The sequence below is a fragment of the Halichoeres trimaculatus genome, unplaced genomic scaffold, assembly GCF_033239565.1.
Source record: "Halichoeres trimaculatus isolate MK-OKI-2021-1 unplaced genomic scaffold, fHalTri1.1 fHalTri1_scaffold_5, whole genome shotgun sequence".
NCBI classification, from domain to species: domain Eukaryota; kingdom Metazoa; phylum Chordata; class Actinopteri; order Labriformes; family Labridae; genus Halichoeres; species Halichoeres trimaculatus.
In genome coordinates, this window is record NW_027437183.1 from 38,030,383 (window position 1) to 38,044,810 (window position 14,428).

At 39.0% G+C, this 14,428-nt stretch overlaps 2 protein-coding genes across 3 annotated transcripts; both read right to left on the bottom strand.

Annotated features, from left to right (window-relative positions):
- Positions 1 to 5,574, bottom strand: sub1b (SUB1 regulator of transcription b). Of its 2 annotated transcripts, none has more exons than XM_074670575.1 (5): positions 5,454 to 5,574; positions 4,285 to 4,357; positions 1,574 to 1,687; positions 570 to 675; positions 1 to 445 (listed from the first exon to the last, which is right to left on the bottom strand). In XM_074670575.1, the coding sequence occupies exons 2-5, from the start codon at positions 4,351 to 4,353 to the stop codon at positions 366 to 368; spliced, it is 369 nt and encodes a 122-aa protein (XP_074526676.1). In that variant the 5' UTR covers positions 4,354 to 4,357; positions 5,454 to 5,574; the 3' UTR covers positions 1 to 365. The 2 variants fall into 2 exon arrangements, with proteins under 2 accessions (XP_074526676.1, XP_074526675.1); XM_074670574.1 differs by having other exon boundaries at positions 2 to 445; positions 4,285 to 4,354.
- A 2,514-nt stretch (positions 5,575 to 8,088) lies between these two features.
- uqcc3 (ubiquinol-cytochrome c reductase complex assembly factor 3) lies at positions 8,089 to 12,629 on the bottom strand. Its single transcript, XM_074670755.1, has 2 exons — positions 12,393 to 12,629; positions 8,089 to 8,405 (listed from the first exon to the last, which is right to left on the bottom strand). Exons 1-2 carry the CDS (start codon positions 12,507 to 12,509, stop codon positions 8,280 to 8,282), a joined length of 243 nt encoding a protein of 80 aa, XP_074526856.1. The 5' UTR covers positions 12,510 to 12,629; the 3' UTR covers positions 8,089 to 8,279.
- Positions 12,630 to 14,428: the final 1,799 nt, after the last annotated feature.

The following is a 14,428-nucleotide window of genomic DNA, read 5'->3' on the forward strand; positions in this document are numbered from 1 at the left end:
AGGTACGACATGACCAATTGTTGTTTATTGATACTGGAGCTACAGATCACAGAGATCAGAAAAACAAAGACCAATGATTTATGTTTCAATGACCATCAATTTAAGTGGACACCAGGACTAAGTCAGTGCCTTGTGTTTATTATTCAATACAAAAACATCTCTGGTCTGATGTTCCCCACCCCACCCCCACCCGCTGGTCATCCACCCAAACCTTCTCTACGACAGCTCCAACTCACACAGACAACACTAAATCCACACTATTACAATTTAAAGTCATTACAAAACAATCCCAGGCTTATAAAACTGTTTAGCCAACATATTGAGCGTGACTCAACAGAAAAACATCAAACATCAAAAAGGGATGATTATGTTCTCTTTATGGCATCATCGATTTCTGAGATCTGGTCCTTCAGCTGGTTCCACTGCTCAGGGTTCAGAGAGATACCTGCAAGAACCAGATTACAAATATGACATCGCCTGTCACTGGTTCAATGATGTGCCACACACACCCACACCCACACCCACACACACAAACATCACTGAAACACGCATCATTTAGATGTTTTCACCTTTTTTCCCAGGCCTCATCTCCCCATCGTTCATCCAGTACTCTCTGATGTCGATCAGGACTTTACCTTTAAAGTCTCGCACGCTGACGTATCTCATCTTTCCAATCTGGAGACAGAAAGCAAAAGTTCTCAGTGAATTTTCTGCTAGGTTTTCATAATCACACCCTCACAGCCAAGACAACGTAGCTGAACAAAGGACAAGACTTCAACATTCATATCAGGGTATCTGCAAGTTCAGAAAATCAAATTCAAGACTACCTCTATACGATCCACAGAGTCCCTTTCTACTTTAAGAGATGTCTGAAGACTCATCTGTTCAGGGAACACATAGGCCCTCCATCTGACCCTCTTTGTCCTCGGGGTAAAACGAGTCATGGGGTCTCAGACCGGTTGAATTATATTGTTGGCATTGGTTTAATTACCTGTGACTACATTGTTTTAGACCGAAAGAAAAAAAACCCACTTTTTCTTGCACTTAATGGCAGCACCTGCAGCCAAATAACTCGTAGCACTTTGTCGCACAACGTAGGTTTTCCCTTTAGACTACATTTTTTCTTGCGTTGTATGTTGCTTTGGAAAAAAGCATCTCTTAAATGAAATTGCAAAATTCTTGTGGACAACAACCCTTGGCACATTTCAGTTTATTAGCTTCAATACATTTTCATTTTTTTCTAAAAACAAATATTTTTCACTTTGTCATTGTGGGTTGTTTTGTTCAGAAATCCATTGCAGAATGACAAAATGAGCAAAAAGTGAAGTGGTGAGTGTACTGTTTGGACCCACTGTATGCACACAAAGCACAGCCAGGAATGCCGTGTGCCACTGTGCAATCCGGCCCACATCAAGCGGTTCTGCTGACACAGCAGGTACGGGGGATTTAGAGTCTCTGACAGAGCTAGCAGCAGAGGGTTCAGCTGAAGTTTGTTGCCCAAGAGTGAACATTTCTGTGGTCACAGCCCACAGACACAGCTTTGCTGCTCTCCTCACAAACGCAGGTTCCTCACCTGGAACATGTTGTCATCACCACCTTCCTTTGATGAGCCACTTGGCTTGGAGCTCTCGCCACTCTTTGGTTTTTTGGCAGGTTTTTCAGGGGCAGATGTCTTCCTTTTCTTAGCCTAAAACATTAAACATAAAAGCACTCAGTGAGATTTTTATTTTATTCTTCCTAAAACATGGGCAGTGAAATGGGTAGGGATGATCAGGGTGTGCACAGTACATATTATTACCATTTATCCTCTTTAACTTCACTCTCTGCTTTAACAACTGGAAGTTAATATGATTGTATAGATATTATATTCAATGGTGATTTAGTGTAAAATGTATTATACATGAATACGCATCAGTCAGTTTAATACATTTAAAGCAGTTTTTCAGCCCAGATAAGGAAAAAGATAAACCTTTTTACACAAAAAACGGGCGAGGCCTCAGGGAAACACTGATGTTGTATACATTGCCAAAGAGGAGTTGCTGTCCACCAAATTTAAATCAGAAATTCTTCTCATGAAGAAAAATGGGTTAACGTCAATTCAGTTCAGGGAAGCACTTTAGGCATAGGCACTTTGTTTGGGAAATGTTTTATTTTACTAAATGTTTGAGCTTCAAATGTTAATCTCAGCTCAGTGAAGCACTTTAAACACGTTATAATTTTTTTCTGTATTATGTTTTAGATAAAGACAAACATTTCTGTTCACCTTATTCATGTTTTAAAATTATTAACATTATATGAAGGTCATGGAAAGCGATGAAAAGGTGACCTGACAGCATTAATGGTGGGGCAATTGAATATTTGGGTGCACCTGAATTTTGTGCTGTTGCACCTAGCAAAAAATTCGGCACACAGGTGCATCTTAGCTAAATGTTACTCCGGAGTCCTGCTAACCCTCACCCTGTTTGCTTGCAGGAAGAGCGATTAGGCCAGCCAGCCGCTGGTGTCGCTATTACCTATCTAGATACTGTCTGCACAACTCAATTTTCAGTTCCATTTAATCAATATAAGTCAATGGAACAGTCACAAGATGTCGCCAAAATCACACTGTCCCTTCAAAATCTTTCAGAAAATGATGCAAGTTTATCATATCGAATAATATGGAATGGCTGAGCTGAAGCTAAATGAATGGTCTAAGTGAGGGACTTTAAGATGATGTTGATCAGTTTGGAGGCAGAAATATTGGGCTGCAGCACTTTTTCCAATGTGTTTGTGACTTTGGTTGACTTGGACAGTCTTTCTCATTTCATTCTATTCTGTTCTGTCATGTATCTAAATGTTTCCTTGAAGCCTTGTCTTCTGTTTGTATGTACAGCTACTAGGCCTGTAACGATAACTAATAAATCAATTAACCAGAGGATAAATAAAAACGTCCTCGGTAAGTTTGCCAGCCTCGATAAACTGACACGTGCATGCATGTTTGTTTTTCTCCTCTCTTTCCACCAAAGAGGCTGAATGAGAAGATGGCTCACTACGTCTACATTTCCTACCATCGGGGTGCATAGGTTCTATAGCTGATTTAGTCAATTTTATAGCGGAGTGAGCATCTGTCAAAAATGCAATCTTTGGGGTGAAGACGGGGCTTCTCGCGCGTACACACGGAGAGAGCTGAAGCGAGTGTCCTGAGGGGTAAGGAGGAAACACATGCTAATGTGAGTGATGGCACCAAAGATACGGTTCTTAAGCCGCCTGCCACAGTCCCAGTGTGGGAATATTTTGTTTTTTATCAGAATGAACAAAGTGTGAGCTCATGAACACCAACGAGCTGATATGTCACATTTGTTTGAAAATAGTGGCGACGAAGAAGAAGAGAGAGGTGCAGCGGAGCCTTGTTCTTTGACAATCCGCTCTTACTGAGGCTTTTGGTCTGCAAAGTAAATAGAAATAAAAGCGCCAGATGGTGGGTGCTCAAAGACAGATACATTGCCAAAGAAATGCAGCCCTTCAATACGGTTGAAAGCCAGAAATGTTCAAAATGTTTGACAGACAGTACGGAATGACTGGGAAAAAGTTAATGTTACAAACAATTCAGGAACTGAATAAACTCCCTTTTATTTAGGCTATAGTTTTTATTGTTGTTATTTTTTGGAGTTTTGTTTTTCTTTAGAGACAGGGTCTATGTTTTATTGTTTTTAATTAGTATTAATTATTTTCATTGACATGTATTTTTTTCTAAAAGAGAGTCCATTTCATTTTCATTGTATTTTTTTCTCTTTCTTGTTTGTTAAATTTATTAGATTTTTTTTTAAAATTTATTTTATTTAAAAGATCCTGACCTTTTAATTACAGTTAAATACTCTTAAGAAATGAAAGTTTCTTGCTTTTGATAAGGTGTACTCACTTTATTATCCCATTTATCATAATTACATCAGTGAAAAAAAGGGAAAAAATCAAAATAATATTGACAATAATATCGTTTATCAGCAATAATATTTTGGAAAATTATCGTCTAGCAAAATTTGTTATTGTGACAGGCCTAACGGCTACTTGTCTTTCAGAAACTCTATAAACTGTGGGGCTGTTACTCTCAGCCAGGACACTGTTGAAGAAGAAGCTTTTAATCTCCAAAAGTTTTTATGTCAATTAAATAACAAAACAATAATCATAACCTGATACATGTTGCCGATTAAAAAACCCACCACATCTCAATAATGTTGATTTTAATAGAGAGGCATTCAAGCTACAAAGACTTCAGACAAGATATCATAAGTAAAAGAAGACACAAACCTTTGACTCGACTTCACTGTCAGAGTCACTCCCGGATGTGGAGGACAACACTTCCTTTGATTTAGGCATCCTGCTGGGACATGGACCAGATACCAGACATTAATTTAAAGCCGTTTAAAAAGGGTCGTTTCATAATATACCGCACAGACCCGCCCAAGAACTGGTTTGATCTGGACTCATCACATTAGTGTCAGTTTCTGTTCAGAACCCTAATCAGAGCTGATGTTTTGTGACATGTAAAAACAAAGACGCTCTGACAGACCAAAAAAAATGATGAAAAATAAATTAATATAGAAAGAATCTTGAAATAAAACATTTTAAATTAGTCCAATGTGCTGAGCTAGTTTCCCAACCAAACACGGTTTCTTGCTGGCTAACCTGTCTGTGTGGATTTCTGGAAAACTAACCAATCTATGTGGTTTTCTCTAACTAACCTGCCTCTTAGGCTTTCCCCTTAACTAACCCATCTCTGTGGTTTTCTCTTTAAAATGACCCAACTTTGTGTTTTTTTTCTTTTAATTGACCTGTCTGTGTAGTTTTCTCTTTTAACTAACCCGTCTCTTTTCATCTCTTTAAGCTAAACCGGCTCTGTGTTGAGTGTAGTCACCTCTCAGCTAAACGTTAGGCTACATTTTGATTTAAGCTGCACAGTGGCTAATCTCTGTGTTCACAGCAGCGTTTTATCATCAAGGCCTCTCTTACACACGACCGTCTCACCGAAACACATGCAGGTTGCGTATATGTTTACAACAGGGTGATTTGCATAGATTACAGTTTTCACATTTGCTCTCATCCACGTTTAGTAGATTAGCGTTATTGTTGCGTTTTGGCACTTAAACCAAATTAACCTGACGTCAATGCGGCCTGTTCACGTTATTTGACGAATCTGTTAAGATGTGATTACGATAATGCACTCTTGCAGACCACGTGTCTGCTCATTTTATGGATAACACAGGTTTTGCATAGCACGGACGTTAAATAGCATGCTAAGTGCTAACTGGGTAGCCAAGTAGCGGGGGTAACGTTAGCAGAGCTGCTAACCCGCGTTACATTGTCTTAAAGCTAGGAAAATGAATGATAAGAGCAGGGGTAGAACCGACCGGTCCTTCTGTTGAAACATTTGTCCAAAAAATCTGTCGATTTCTATATTTTATCAGGTAAAAACATACTTGATTAGATGTGATGCAGATCGTTGAGCAGGAAGCGGATAACTTCTTCTTCCTCCACTACGAATGGCTGCGAACGATACAACGTGTAAATAAACTCGCGCCACCTACAGCTCCGGAGTGTGAGGCTGGAGGACCAACAACAACAAAAAAAGAAAAAAAAACGGGAACAGAAAAATATTCCTTTTATGGAAACTTTACATATAGTAATACCAATTCCCCAAAAGGTCAGTGCAACAACGAGTTTATTTCAGTTATTTCCTCGATGTCTCAATTTAATGGGTTTTTAAAATAACCGGTACACGTGGTCGTCGAGCAAACAGGGAACTGGGGTCACTTCTCCAGAGAAGTTCGGCTCGGATAGATCCTAAGACTCTGCCCCTTTTAACATGATATAACTGTAAAATATAAGGTTTTTAAGCATGAAGTGAAGACTTATACTGTCTATGATGAAGACTCATTACAGCTCTCTCAAAGCTGAGTTAGATATCTATATATATAATTTTATTTCTTTTTAAATAGTCAAAAGATTAGACATTGTGACAGACATAGACAGCTCAATAATCTTTGTGTGTTGAGGGAGGGATAAGTCATGCTTTGCGCCCTCAGCTTTTCCATGAGGATTTCGAGTGCTTTTTTTGATATGGGAAGAAGAAATCACTTTGGTTTAATGGATGGATGTTGTTTGCTTGGCCTATAAACTCTGGCAGATGGAACCAGTTAAAAAAAAATCTTCGGGCTCAAGCTTTTTCCTCAAGCTAAGGAGTCTATATACTCTGTAAGATTTACATGGATATTTGAGATTTTTACAGACAGAGCTGATGTAGATAGTTGATCTAAGATGGACGTACACTTTCAGCTGCTATTTAGATCTGGCCTGAAAAAAGATGTCATTGTGGAAAGGCTCAAGCATTAAAAAGGGTAAATTAAAATGAACAAGAGTAACACTCATACAAACTGAAAAACTATTATCGGAGTTATCTAAGGAAGGTACAATGCTACAGAAATTCAAAGATCTCAAGGTTCTCTTCAGGGTCCGCTTTGTTCCTCCAAGCAGCAGGAAATGGGTCATTCGTGTTGATGCATCTAACTGAATAAAAGGCTCAACTGTAAGTGTGGGAAGGCACTAACTCCATAGCCCTAAGGGTCATGGCAAGATTGTTTTTTAAGGAGACCTTTGCGTCCCCTCGCAATAACTTTGCATTTCTTTGCAGCAGTTTTGTGTTCTTGTTTGCATTTTTTGCTGGTTTACTCCCTCGCATGGCATGACAAACCATTGTACTCTACAGTGCTTCTGCAGACAAAATCTGAATAAAGACAGAACTTCAGAAAGTTCACTTGAGATGTTTCAGAATTCCAAATTTATTTTGGTGTTTTTCTGGGGGCTGTTTACACGACAATGGATGAAATGCAAAGTATTGTTGTGATTCAGCCTCTTGTTTACACGGAATCGTTGTATTAGCCGACCACAGAAACATTTAAAAATGGCCTCCAGGGTGAGACTTTTTCTGAAACGCTGTGCCACTACTGCTGTGTAAACAGCGAACCAGAGTTTTCAGTGGAGACGCCAATGTCACACTCCGCTTTACATATACAACAGTACTGTTGCAACCATCATCGTGGACTACTGTGTTGTGCCTGTGCTGCTAAATCTGCTGACTGTCTATCAACAAAATCTGCATCCATTGCACCAAGTAGCATTTGGCAATGCACCAAATGATCGGCCCAACTCTACTTCAGTGGAGATCTACCAAAAGCTTCAATAGGAAAGGCCAGTCTTAGCACCAGCTACATGTTTTTGCCGTGTTTTTTGCATTTTGGGGTGAATCGTCGAGTAAAGGGGTCCTTGGGTTCCTAAAGTAACATGACCTGGCACTGGTGGGATATTCTGTCACATCATTTGGTAAATAATGAGTCAGTATGTGGCGAACATGACTCTGGGCATAAAAAATTACCTCAGTTGGCTGGCTGGCGGTATCACCGAGGCTGGTTAGCTGTCTTACTCCTCCTCTATCTCCTAATTTGTTTCCCCCAATTGGAGTCAAAAGAAGACTAAAATTGACTAAATGAACATCGTGCTGTCCTGAGGAAGACTGTTGCTGTTCATTAAGTTTTCATGAGGCTGGCTGCAAAAACACCTGAAACCACATACACACCGAGCCAAAAAAAGAGCCCAACAACAAAAAAAACGGTCTTTTACACCATTAGACAGCCAATTTACAGCCTAGTTCAAATGCCAATGCCAATTTGTCTTTCGACACACACCGTACGAAGGGTGATTTTATTTTACTAACTCTGCAGTTTGGAAGATATTGGAACCATCTGATCGTCCAATCAGAGACACAGCTCAGGTCACCTGACTGACAGGCGCCCTATAGCTGTTAGAAAGGAAGCTCAAAGCCTGCATCATATCCAGTGTGGCTGGGCTTGAGGATTGGCTTCATTTCACTGTATCAGGACCAGACGGCTGACATCGTGGAGACTACGTCCGTGTTTTATACAGTCTATGGCTGAGACCATAGATCCATTAGGAAAAAGACCCCCTTACTTGACACTGGGAGCAAGATGCAGAGCTTTAAGCTCCTCTTAACACTGAAGCTAAATCACACCAGCAGTCTTTTAAAATAGCTCAGACAAAGACTAGGAGGGTCAGTGTTCAGAGAGTTTTAATAACAATCTTAATATTCCATAATTACAGCATTGTCTCATAAAGTGATGACATTACAGCTTAAAGATTGGACATTGTCCAATCCAATGTCCATGTTTTGGCCCAGTAGCTGTCCCTTCATGCAGGCCCTGTAGACCCACAGGTGTCAAGCCCAGGATGGTTTATTTCGGTCGCAGTCCTCTTGCTATGTTTTCGTCTGTTTCAGCTGCCTCTTTCAATGCCTGCATCACCAGAGCGTTCCTCTTCCTTGTCTCCTCCATCCTCAGTGGGTTGGCCTCAGGTAGATTCTGAAAGGCAGCAATAAATCAGGGACTAAATTAAGACAACAGCCTTATTTTGGGTGGTAATGTTTTTAAGAAGGTGTCTGCAGCTTTTTTACAATAATTTTCTAAAAAATGATTCAGATAGGGATGTTCGATACCACTTTGTTTTAGACTGATACCAGTATAAGAACTCCCTCTTAAGTACTCAACGATAATAATACCACTTGAGTTTTTGATACATTCGATTTTAATCAGCACAAAGACAGTCCATTATGAACAAAACAGCCCAGTCATTCTGCAATTCAGTCCAAAATAAAACACAAACAGCTCTCTCTGAGTTTATGATTCTTTAAAATACATTTTAAAAAGTGAAAAACAAAACTAACAACAGTCAGAGTTTTAGTATTTTTTTTAATGAACTGAGGAGCAAAATAAAACAATTTAACTGTTAACTCCCCCTGGTTCATTTGTGATGTCTGAACAGGACCTGAGGCACATTTGCTGTGTGTCAAACTACAGCAAGTAGCAGCAAATACTGGTGAGGACTTACTCAACGTGAGCTTTTTCTGTCTTGGGGTATGGACGAGGGGTGTGCCATATACCGTCTATGATAATACAAGTATCATTTTTTGACTATCTAAATTTGTCATTTGACTGTATTTGTAGTGCAGAGACACAATGACATATGACGCTTCCTGCTGTGTACAAAACAACAATGGCCAAGAGCGAAAGTAATACGGCAGCATTAACTTCATCCTCGCATGAGGATTTAGTGCCTGAAAGAGGAGCTACCTCAGTGGAGTGGCGGTGGTTTGGTTGACCAAAAATTAGACACGCAGCAAAACACATTAAAAGGGAAATTATGCAGGTGAACTATTACCACGAAGGGTGGCAACATAACAAACATGTTCCACCACCTAAAGCTGAAACACGCAGCCGAATCCAACCAGGCTATGAAGACATGTGAGGAGGATGTGACAGCTACGTTATTATCAGTGGATTTTTTGCCTCTAGGACAAACGTTGAGTTTACATTTCAAGCTTGTGAAGCTTGTGTAGTAGCAGTATATGATTGGAAAAGTGCACACTGTGTGTGCAATAAAAATGCTGTTATTCAGAAGCAGCAACCAATATATTAAGTTGTTTGCTTTTTATCCCCATATTGTCATAAATATCGTTATTGCAAATTACCTCAAAATATCATGACATCATTTTGAAGCTATATTACCCACCCCTAGTATGGGCAGCTGGTGATGACAGTCTTCATAAGTACCGATACCTTATAAAAATGCTGGTATTGACCCAATACTGATACCAGTACTCACCCATCCCTAGTTTTAGTCAGCGTTGGGCACAAAGATTATAACAGCACTTCGGATCAATATATGATGGAAAGAGACTCTCTATGAACCCTTATGTAAGTAGTAAATAGGCTTTTGTCTAATTTATGAACATAAATATAACAAAAAAATAAAAAAACGCATGTCACTGGTTTAATGCATAGACTGTATACAGGATATTGGGCTCACACTCATCATCATGATATCAACAAATAATTGGGGTATGGGGATTGCCAAGTCCAAAAGGCACCTTATGGTGATATGGACCCTCCTCCGTGTGAGTTTTTTTTTAACGCTATACAATTGTTAGTGTTACGGTTCCTTTCTCTTTATTAATATTCTATAAAATAAACACATGTTGCTAGCATTAAAACTTAAGTCCTTAAACGTGTGGTCCCCTCTAGAAACATGCACATCAGCACACAAACACACACGTCCACACTCTTACTGTCAGACAGTTCCTTTGGTAGCCAACTTCTATGGTTTAAGGCAATTTTAAGATTAAAAATGTATAACTGAACTTAATTTTCATAACACGTCACAAATAAGATAAATATTTTGTGACACTAAACAAAAGTCCACATTGAGATTTACCAATGAAAACCTCACTGGTCACCATTACAAGTTAAACTCTGGTCTTTTGAACTGATAAAACAAACTGATGACTTTCACAAACTTCTCATTCTTGATGTGAGTGATATATTTACTCTGGGGTTTTTACAATATCGGGTACGCTTCCTGATCTGGGTCAATATACAGGACCAACATTTGCACATTTAACAGTGGATATCATAAGAAATGTGAACAGAATGTGTTAAGCACGGTTCTTTGAGCTGAGGAGTTCACACATATAAGCTATAAGTGCAGCTAAAGCTGAAACGTTGTGACTGACGGTACTATGGTTTACTCTGTTGATAAAGTTGGTTATGGTGGTAGGCTGCTGAGGTGAAGCTGGTTAGAAGTTGGATGTTCCACAGACATCTGTGCTGGGGCCAGCGACGGAAAGCTCTCATTCGTTCCACGAAAGAGGCAGGGGCGTAGCTACAATTAGGCAAACACAGGCAGTTGCCTGGGGCCCCAAGATTCCCAGGGGCCCCCAAAGCATCTCTTAAAAACTGATTTATGAAGTTCTCTTCAATTGAAAGTATTTTTTTTTTCTAAATCTTACTTCACATGCTTCAAAATACATCAAAAGGCTTAATCTTTAATGATCGTTTTGTACTCCCCTCCCTGCTTATTCAATGGGCTATTCCATGTTACAACACATCTGAAAATTTGATTCATTTAGAAAGTTGTAAAAAACACTTTTTTTCCCCCATTTTTTTCTTATTTTCAACCAAGTCGGAATAAAAACAATGTTGCTCTGAGATCTGAGATAAACATATAAGACATTTAGGATTTTAAGGACTTTATCTAGCCCAGGAAACAGGATAATTTTCTCTAAATCAAACTTTTTGAGTTTGTGATAAACATTATTGTACAAAATCTCTTTTTTGGATACATAACTCACTGGACAGGGGGTCAAATAAAAATACATTAACTTTAAAATAATAGTACCAAAAAGTATGGTAACTGTAAATATCACCTCTTTCAGTAGATTTTTTTCCAGTTTGATGTTGTGCTCGATATTTACATATTTTGTCTTTACTAAATTATTTTTTTAAATATTTACCTATTGTAATGTTTTTCACTTCATACTTTCTTGTTTGTTACTGTTACTCTGTAAATTCCCCACTGTGGGACAAATAAGCTGTCAATTAACCGTAAAAGATTTCGAATCCAGGACAAAGTGGACTAAATTATGTATTCACTTTTTTCAAAATCAAACTAAAATACAGAACTTGAGGAAATGCATTTAGTTGCGTTATGTTACCATGTACAAGATTAGCACTGTCTCATGCCTTGATTCTGGGAAAGAGACAGTGGACCCAGGGAAGGCCAGTCTAGCTCTGAGGAAGATGAGTTACAAGGGCCCCATTGACTGGGTTTGCCTTGGGCCCCCAAACGACTAAATACGCCCCTGGAAAGAGGTCAGGAAGACCGTAACCACTTATTCTCCCAATGCTCATTCCAACCAATGGTGACAAAAATTAGACCATTAACACGTCATTGTTTCATGGGAGCAAAATTAAATTTTCAATCATATTTCTTCAAATCAACATTCCTTGAATCAATTTTCCTTAATTATCCTTTCTTGGAGGATTGAGGCAAGCCAATTTTTGTCCAATATTTGTGTTTTTTCCTCTTGTTATTGATATTCTATTATTAAAAGTGTAATACTTTAATCATATTGCCTCAATAACTTCCATGTTTTATGACCAACAATAATTACTACATTAGAATATCCATGTTAAAAACAGCAAACGTCAAATATCGGACAGATCGTGGTTATTCGTATTACTCCAAATGAGTATAAGTTGTAAATATTGGTTTAAGGACAGTCGGTTATAAAACATGGAAGGAGTTGAAGACAGCAGTCGGTCACCGTCAGGAGATGAGGTTACCGTCTTCCTACCATCTTTCTTTCACAGTGACAGCTTTGCGTCGCTGGCTCCAGCATGAATGTCTGTCGAATATCCAACTTCTAACCAACAACACCTCGGTTTATGGCCTGTAGTGACAGTCTGTGGTTACAGTTTGCGAGTAGACCGGTTCCCTTTCGGCTGACTCACCTTGATGAGCTCTCTACGCCGTTCCTCTCCTGGAGCGATCATCGACCACATCCCGTAACCCAGCCCGAGCGTGGCGAGTATCGCGGAGGAGGTGAGGATGGTGCGGAGGCCGCTCATCCTGCGGACTGAGACGGCAACACAGGGGCTTCTTCCCGGCTGGGTAATAAGTCCTGGAGACAAAACTCAGCTCTGGACTACTGCATCTCTCTTTGATAACAGCAACCGCGCTGCACTGTGGGAGATATGCAGTTAAAAAACGCGTTAAATCTGCATACTGCCACCTGTTGGACCGGAGGGCTTACGATAAGCGGCGCGGTGTGCTCCTGAACGTCGTAAGAACTGAAATCAAAGCGAACTGTATGTCGTTGAACATGTATAATCAAGCTCCCTACGGGGTCTACCCTCTGCTCTAACAATGTTAGCCAACTTTGAGCCGCTCCGGGCTTTGTTTTCCCACTACAGGGTAACACTCTATGATGCCACCAAGGTTGGTCACTCAAGGTGTGCGTGAAGGATCACAAGCTGGAGACTCTCTCGTCATGGCCAGCCCAATCTTTACACCTGAAACCCAGTGAAGACTTCTGCATGTGATCAAGAGGAAGACGGATGTTCACAAGCAACCAATCAAACCTGAGCTGCTAGAAATTTTGCACCAAGATTGGCATGAAGTCACCTAACAAGAGAAATGACAGACTGGTGGAGAGCAGCAGGCATAAAAGCTTTGATAGAAAATCTCAGCTATCCCGTCCAGTGTTGATTTCTGATCTCCCCGTCTGTTCAAGTATCTGGTTGTTTAAAAATGAGTGTGACCTTGTTTTTCTTTTTTGTTTTTGTTTTTTTTTCCTGTATTTGAGGTCTAAAAACACTGAATTCTTTGCTAATTTTGACCATTTGCCATTTTTTTTTGTGAAGGATTGCTCTCGGTTATATTATATTTATTCAAAATTGGGTATTTAAACGGTAAGTAATTGATGGAATAAAACAAAAGTGATCATTCACCTTAGACCGATGAATATTGTAGTTTCATTTCAGCTATAGAATATGGATCAAAGTCTGAAATCTTTAGTGTGTGGTCAGTTGGTGAAACTGATAAATGCCAATTGATGTAACTAGTGTTTCTCATTTTAAAAAAAATCAGACATTTTGAAAAAAAAATGCCTTTGAATATGATTTTATCATTCTACTACACTGTAAAAAAAATGAAATTTGAAATCATTTTAAATCAACTGACTCAAATGTAGAGAGAAAACATTGATGTCTAGAGCATACTGACTTGCTGAGTACAACTAAAATGGATCTTGGATCAGTCTTTCCCTATGAAATGTGGCACAGATTATCATTGCTCCTAAGTCGACTGGATCTCTTAGGAAGGGAGCTTGAGTGTGTGTCTTTAGGTTCACATTAATAAACCTGCTCTGGGGCAGATTTAAGATCTGCTGCTATAGTAATTTCAGGATTAATCTGCTCCGAGGAGTAGAACAAGTCTGACTGATGTCAGGGTAATCCTGAAATGATCCAGATAAATTAGCCAGGTACAAGGAACTGGGCTTAGGTCCTCGTGATCTCAGACAGGTTCTAATGCTGCCTCGGCCTGGGTTCACTTTTCCTGCCATCTTTTATTGTTGTTGTTTTATTATTATCATTATTATTAAGATTATGATTATTAAGATTATTTTTTACATTTTGATTTCGTTTTATTATTGCACTATTTAATTTGAAGTATTTATTTCCCTGGAACTTTTATCATAAAACACTTGGTAAACCAATGTTTTTATGTTGCTGTAGAAACAAAGTTACTAATACAAGTCACTATTATACAGTGATGGCCGAAATGATTAAAGTTCTTGACATATTTAGGAGGATGTAGAAGATTTACTGGACTAGCCATTAAAATACCTGTAAAAATTATTTTAGTATTCATATAATCATAAATACGATTATAACATAAACTAATATATTATTGTATATTTACGAGGTAAATATATCTTATTATGAGGTAACAACATGTTTATTAGAGGTGAAATGACTTCTCTGTG

What these genes read in the sequence shown, in the direction of transcription:
- sub1b (XM_074670575.1), bottom strand. Translation starts at nt 4,353, where the DNA reads ATGCCTAAATCAAAGGAAGTGTTGTCCTCCACATCCGGGAGTGACTCT. An exon ending in GTGATGACAACATGTTCCAG is followed by an intron (nt 676 to 1,573) that starts GTGAGGAACCTG and finishes TTCTGTCTCCAG; the next exon opens with ATTGGAAAGATGAGATACGT. An exon ending in GATGAGGCCTGGGAAAAAAG is followed by an intron (nt 446 to 569) that starts GTGAAAACATCT and finishes TGGTTCTTGCAG; the next exon opens with GTATCTCTCTGAACCCTGAG.
- uqcc3 (XM_074670755.1), bottom strand. Translation starts at nt 12,509, where the DNA reads ATGAGCGGCCTCCGCACCATCCTCACCTCCTCCGCGATACTCGCCACG. An exon ending in GGCGTAGAGAGCTCATCAAG is followed by an intron (nt 8,406 to 12,392) that starts GTGAGTCAGCCG and finishes GCTGCCTTTCAG; the next exon opens with AATCTACCTGAGGCCAACCC.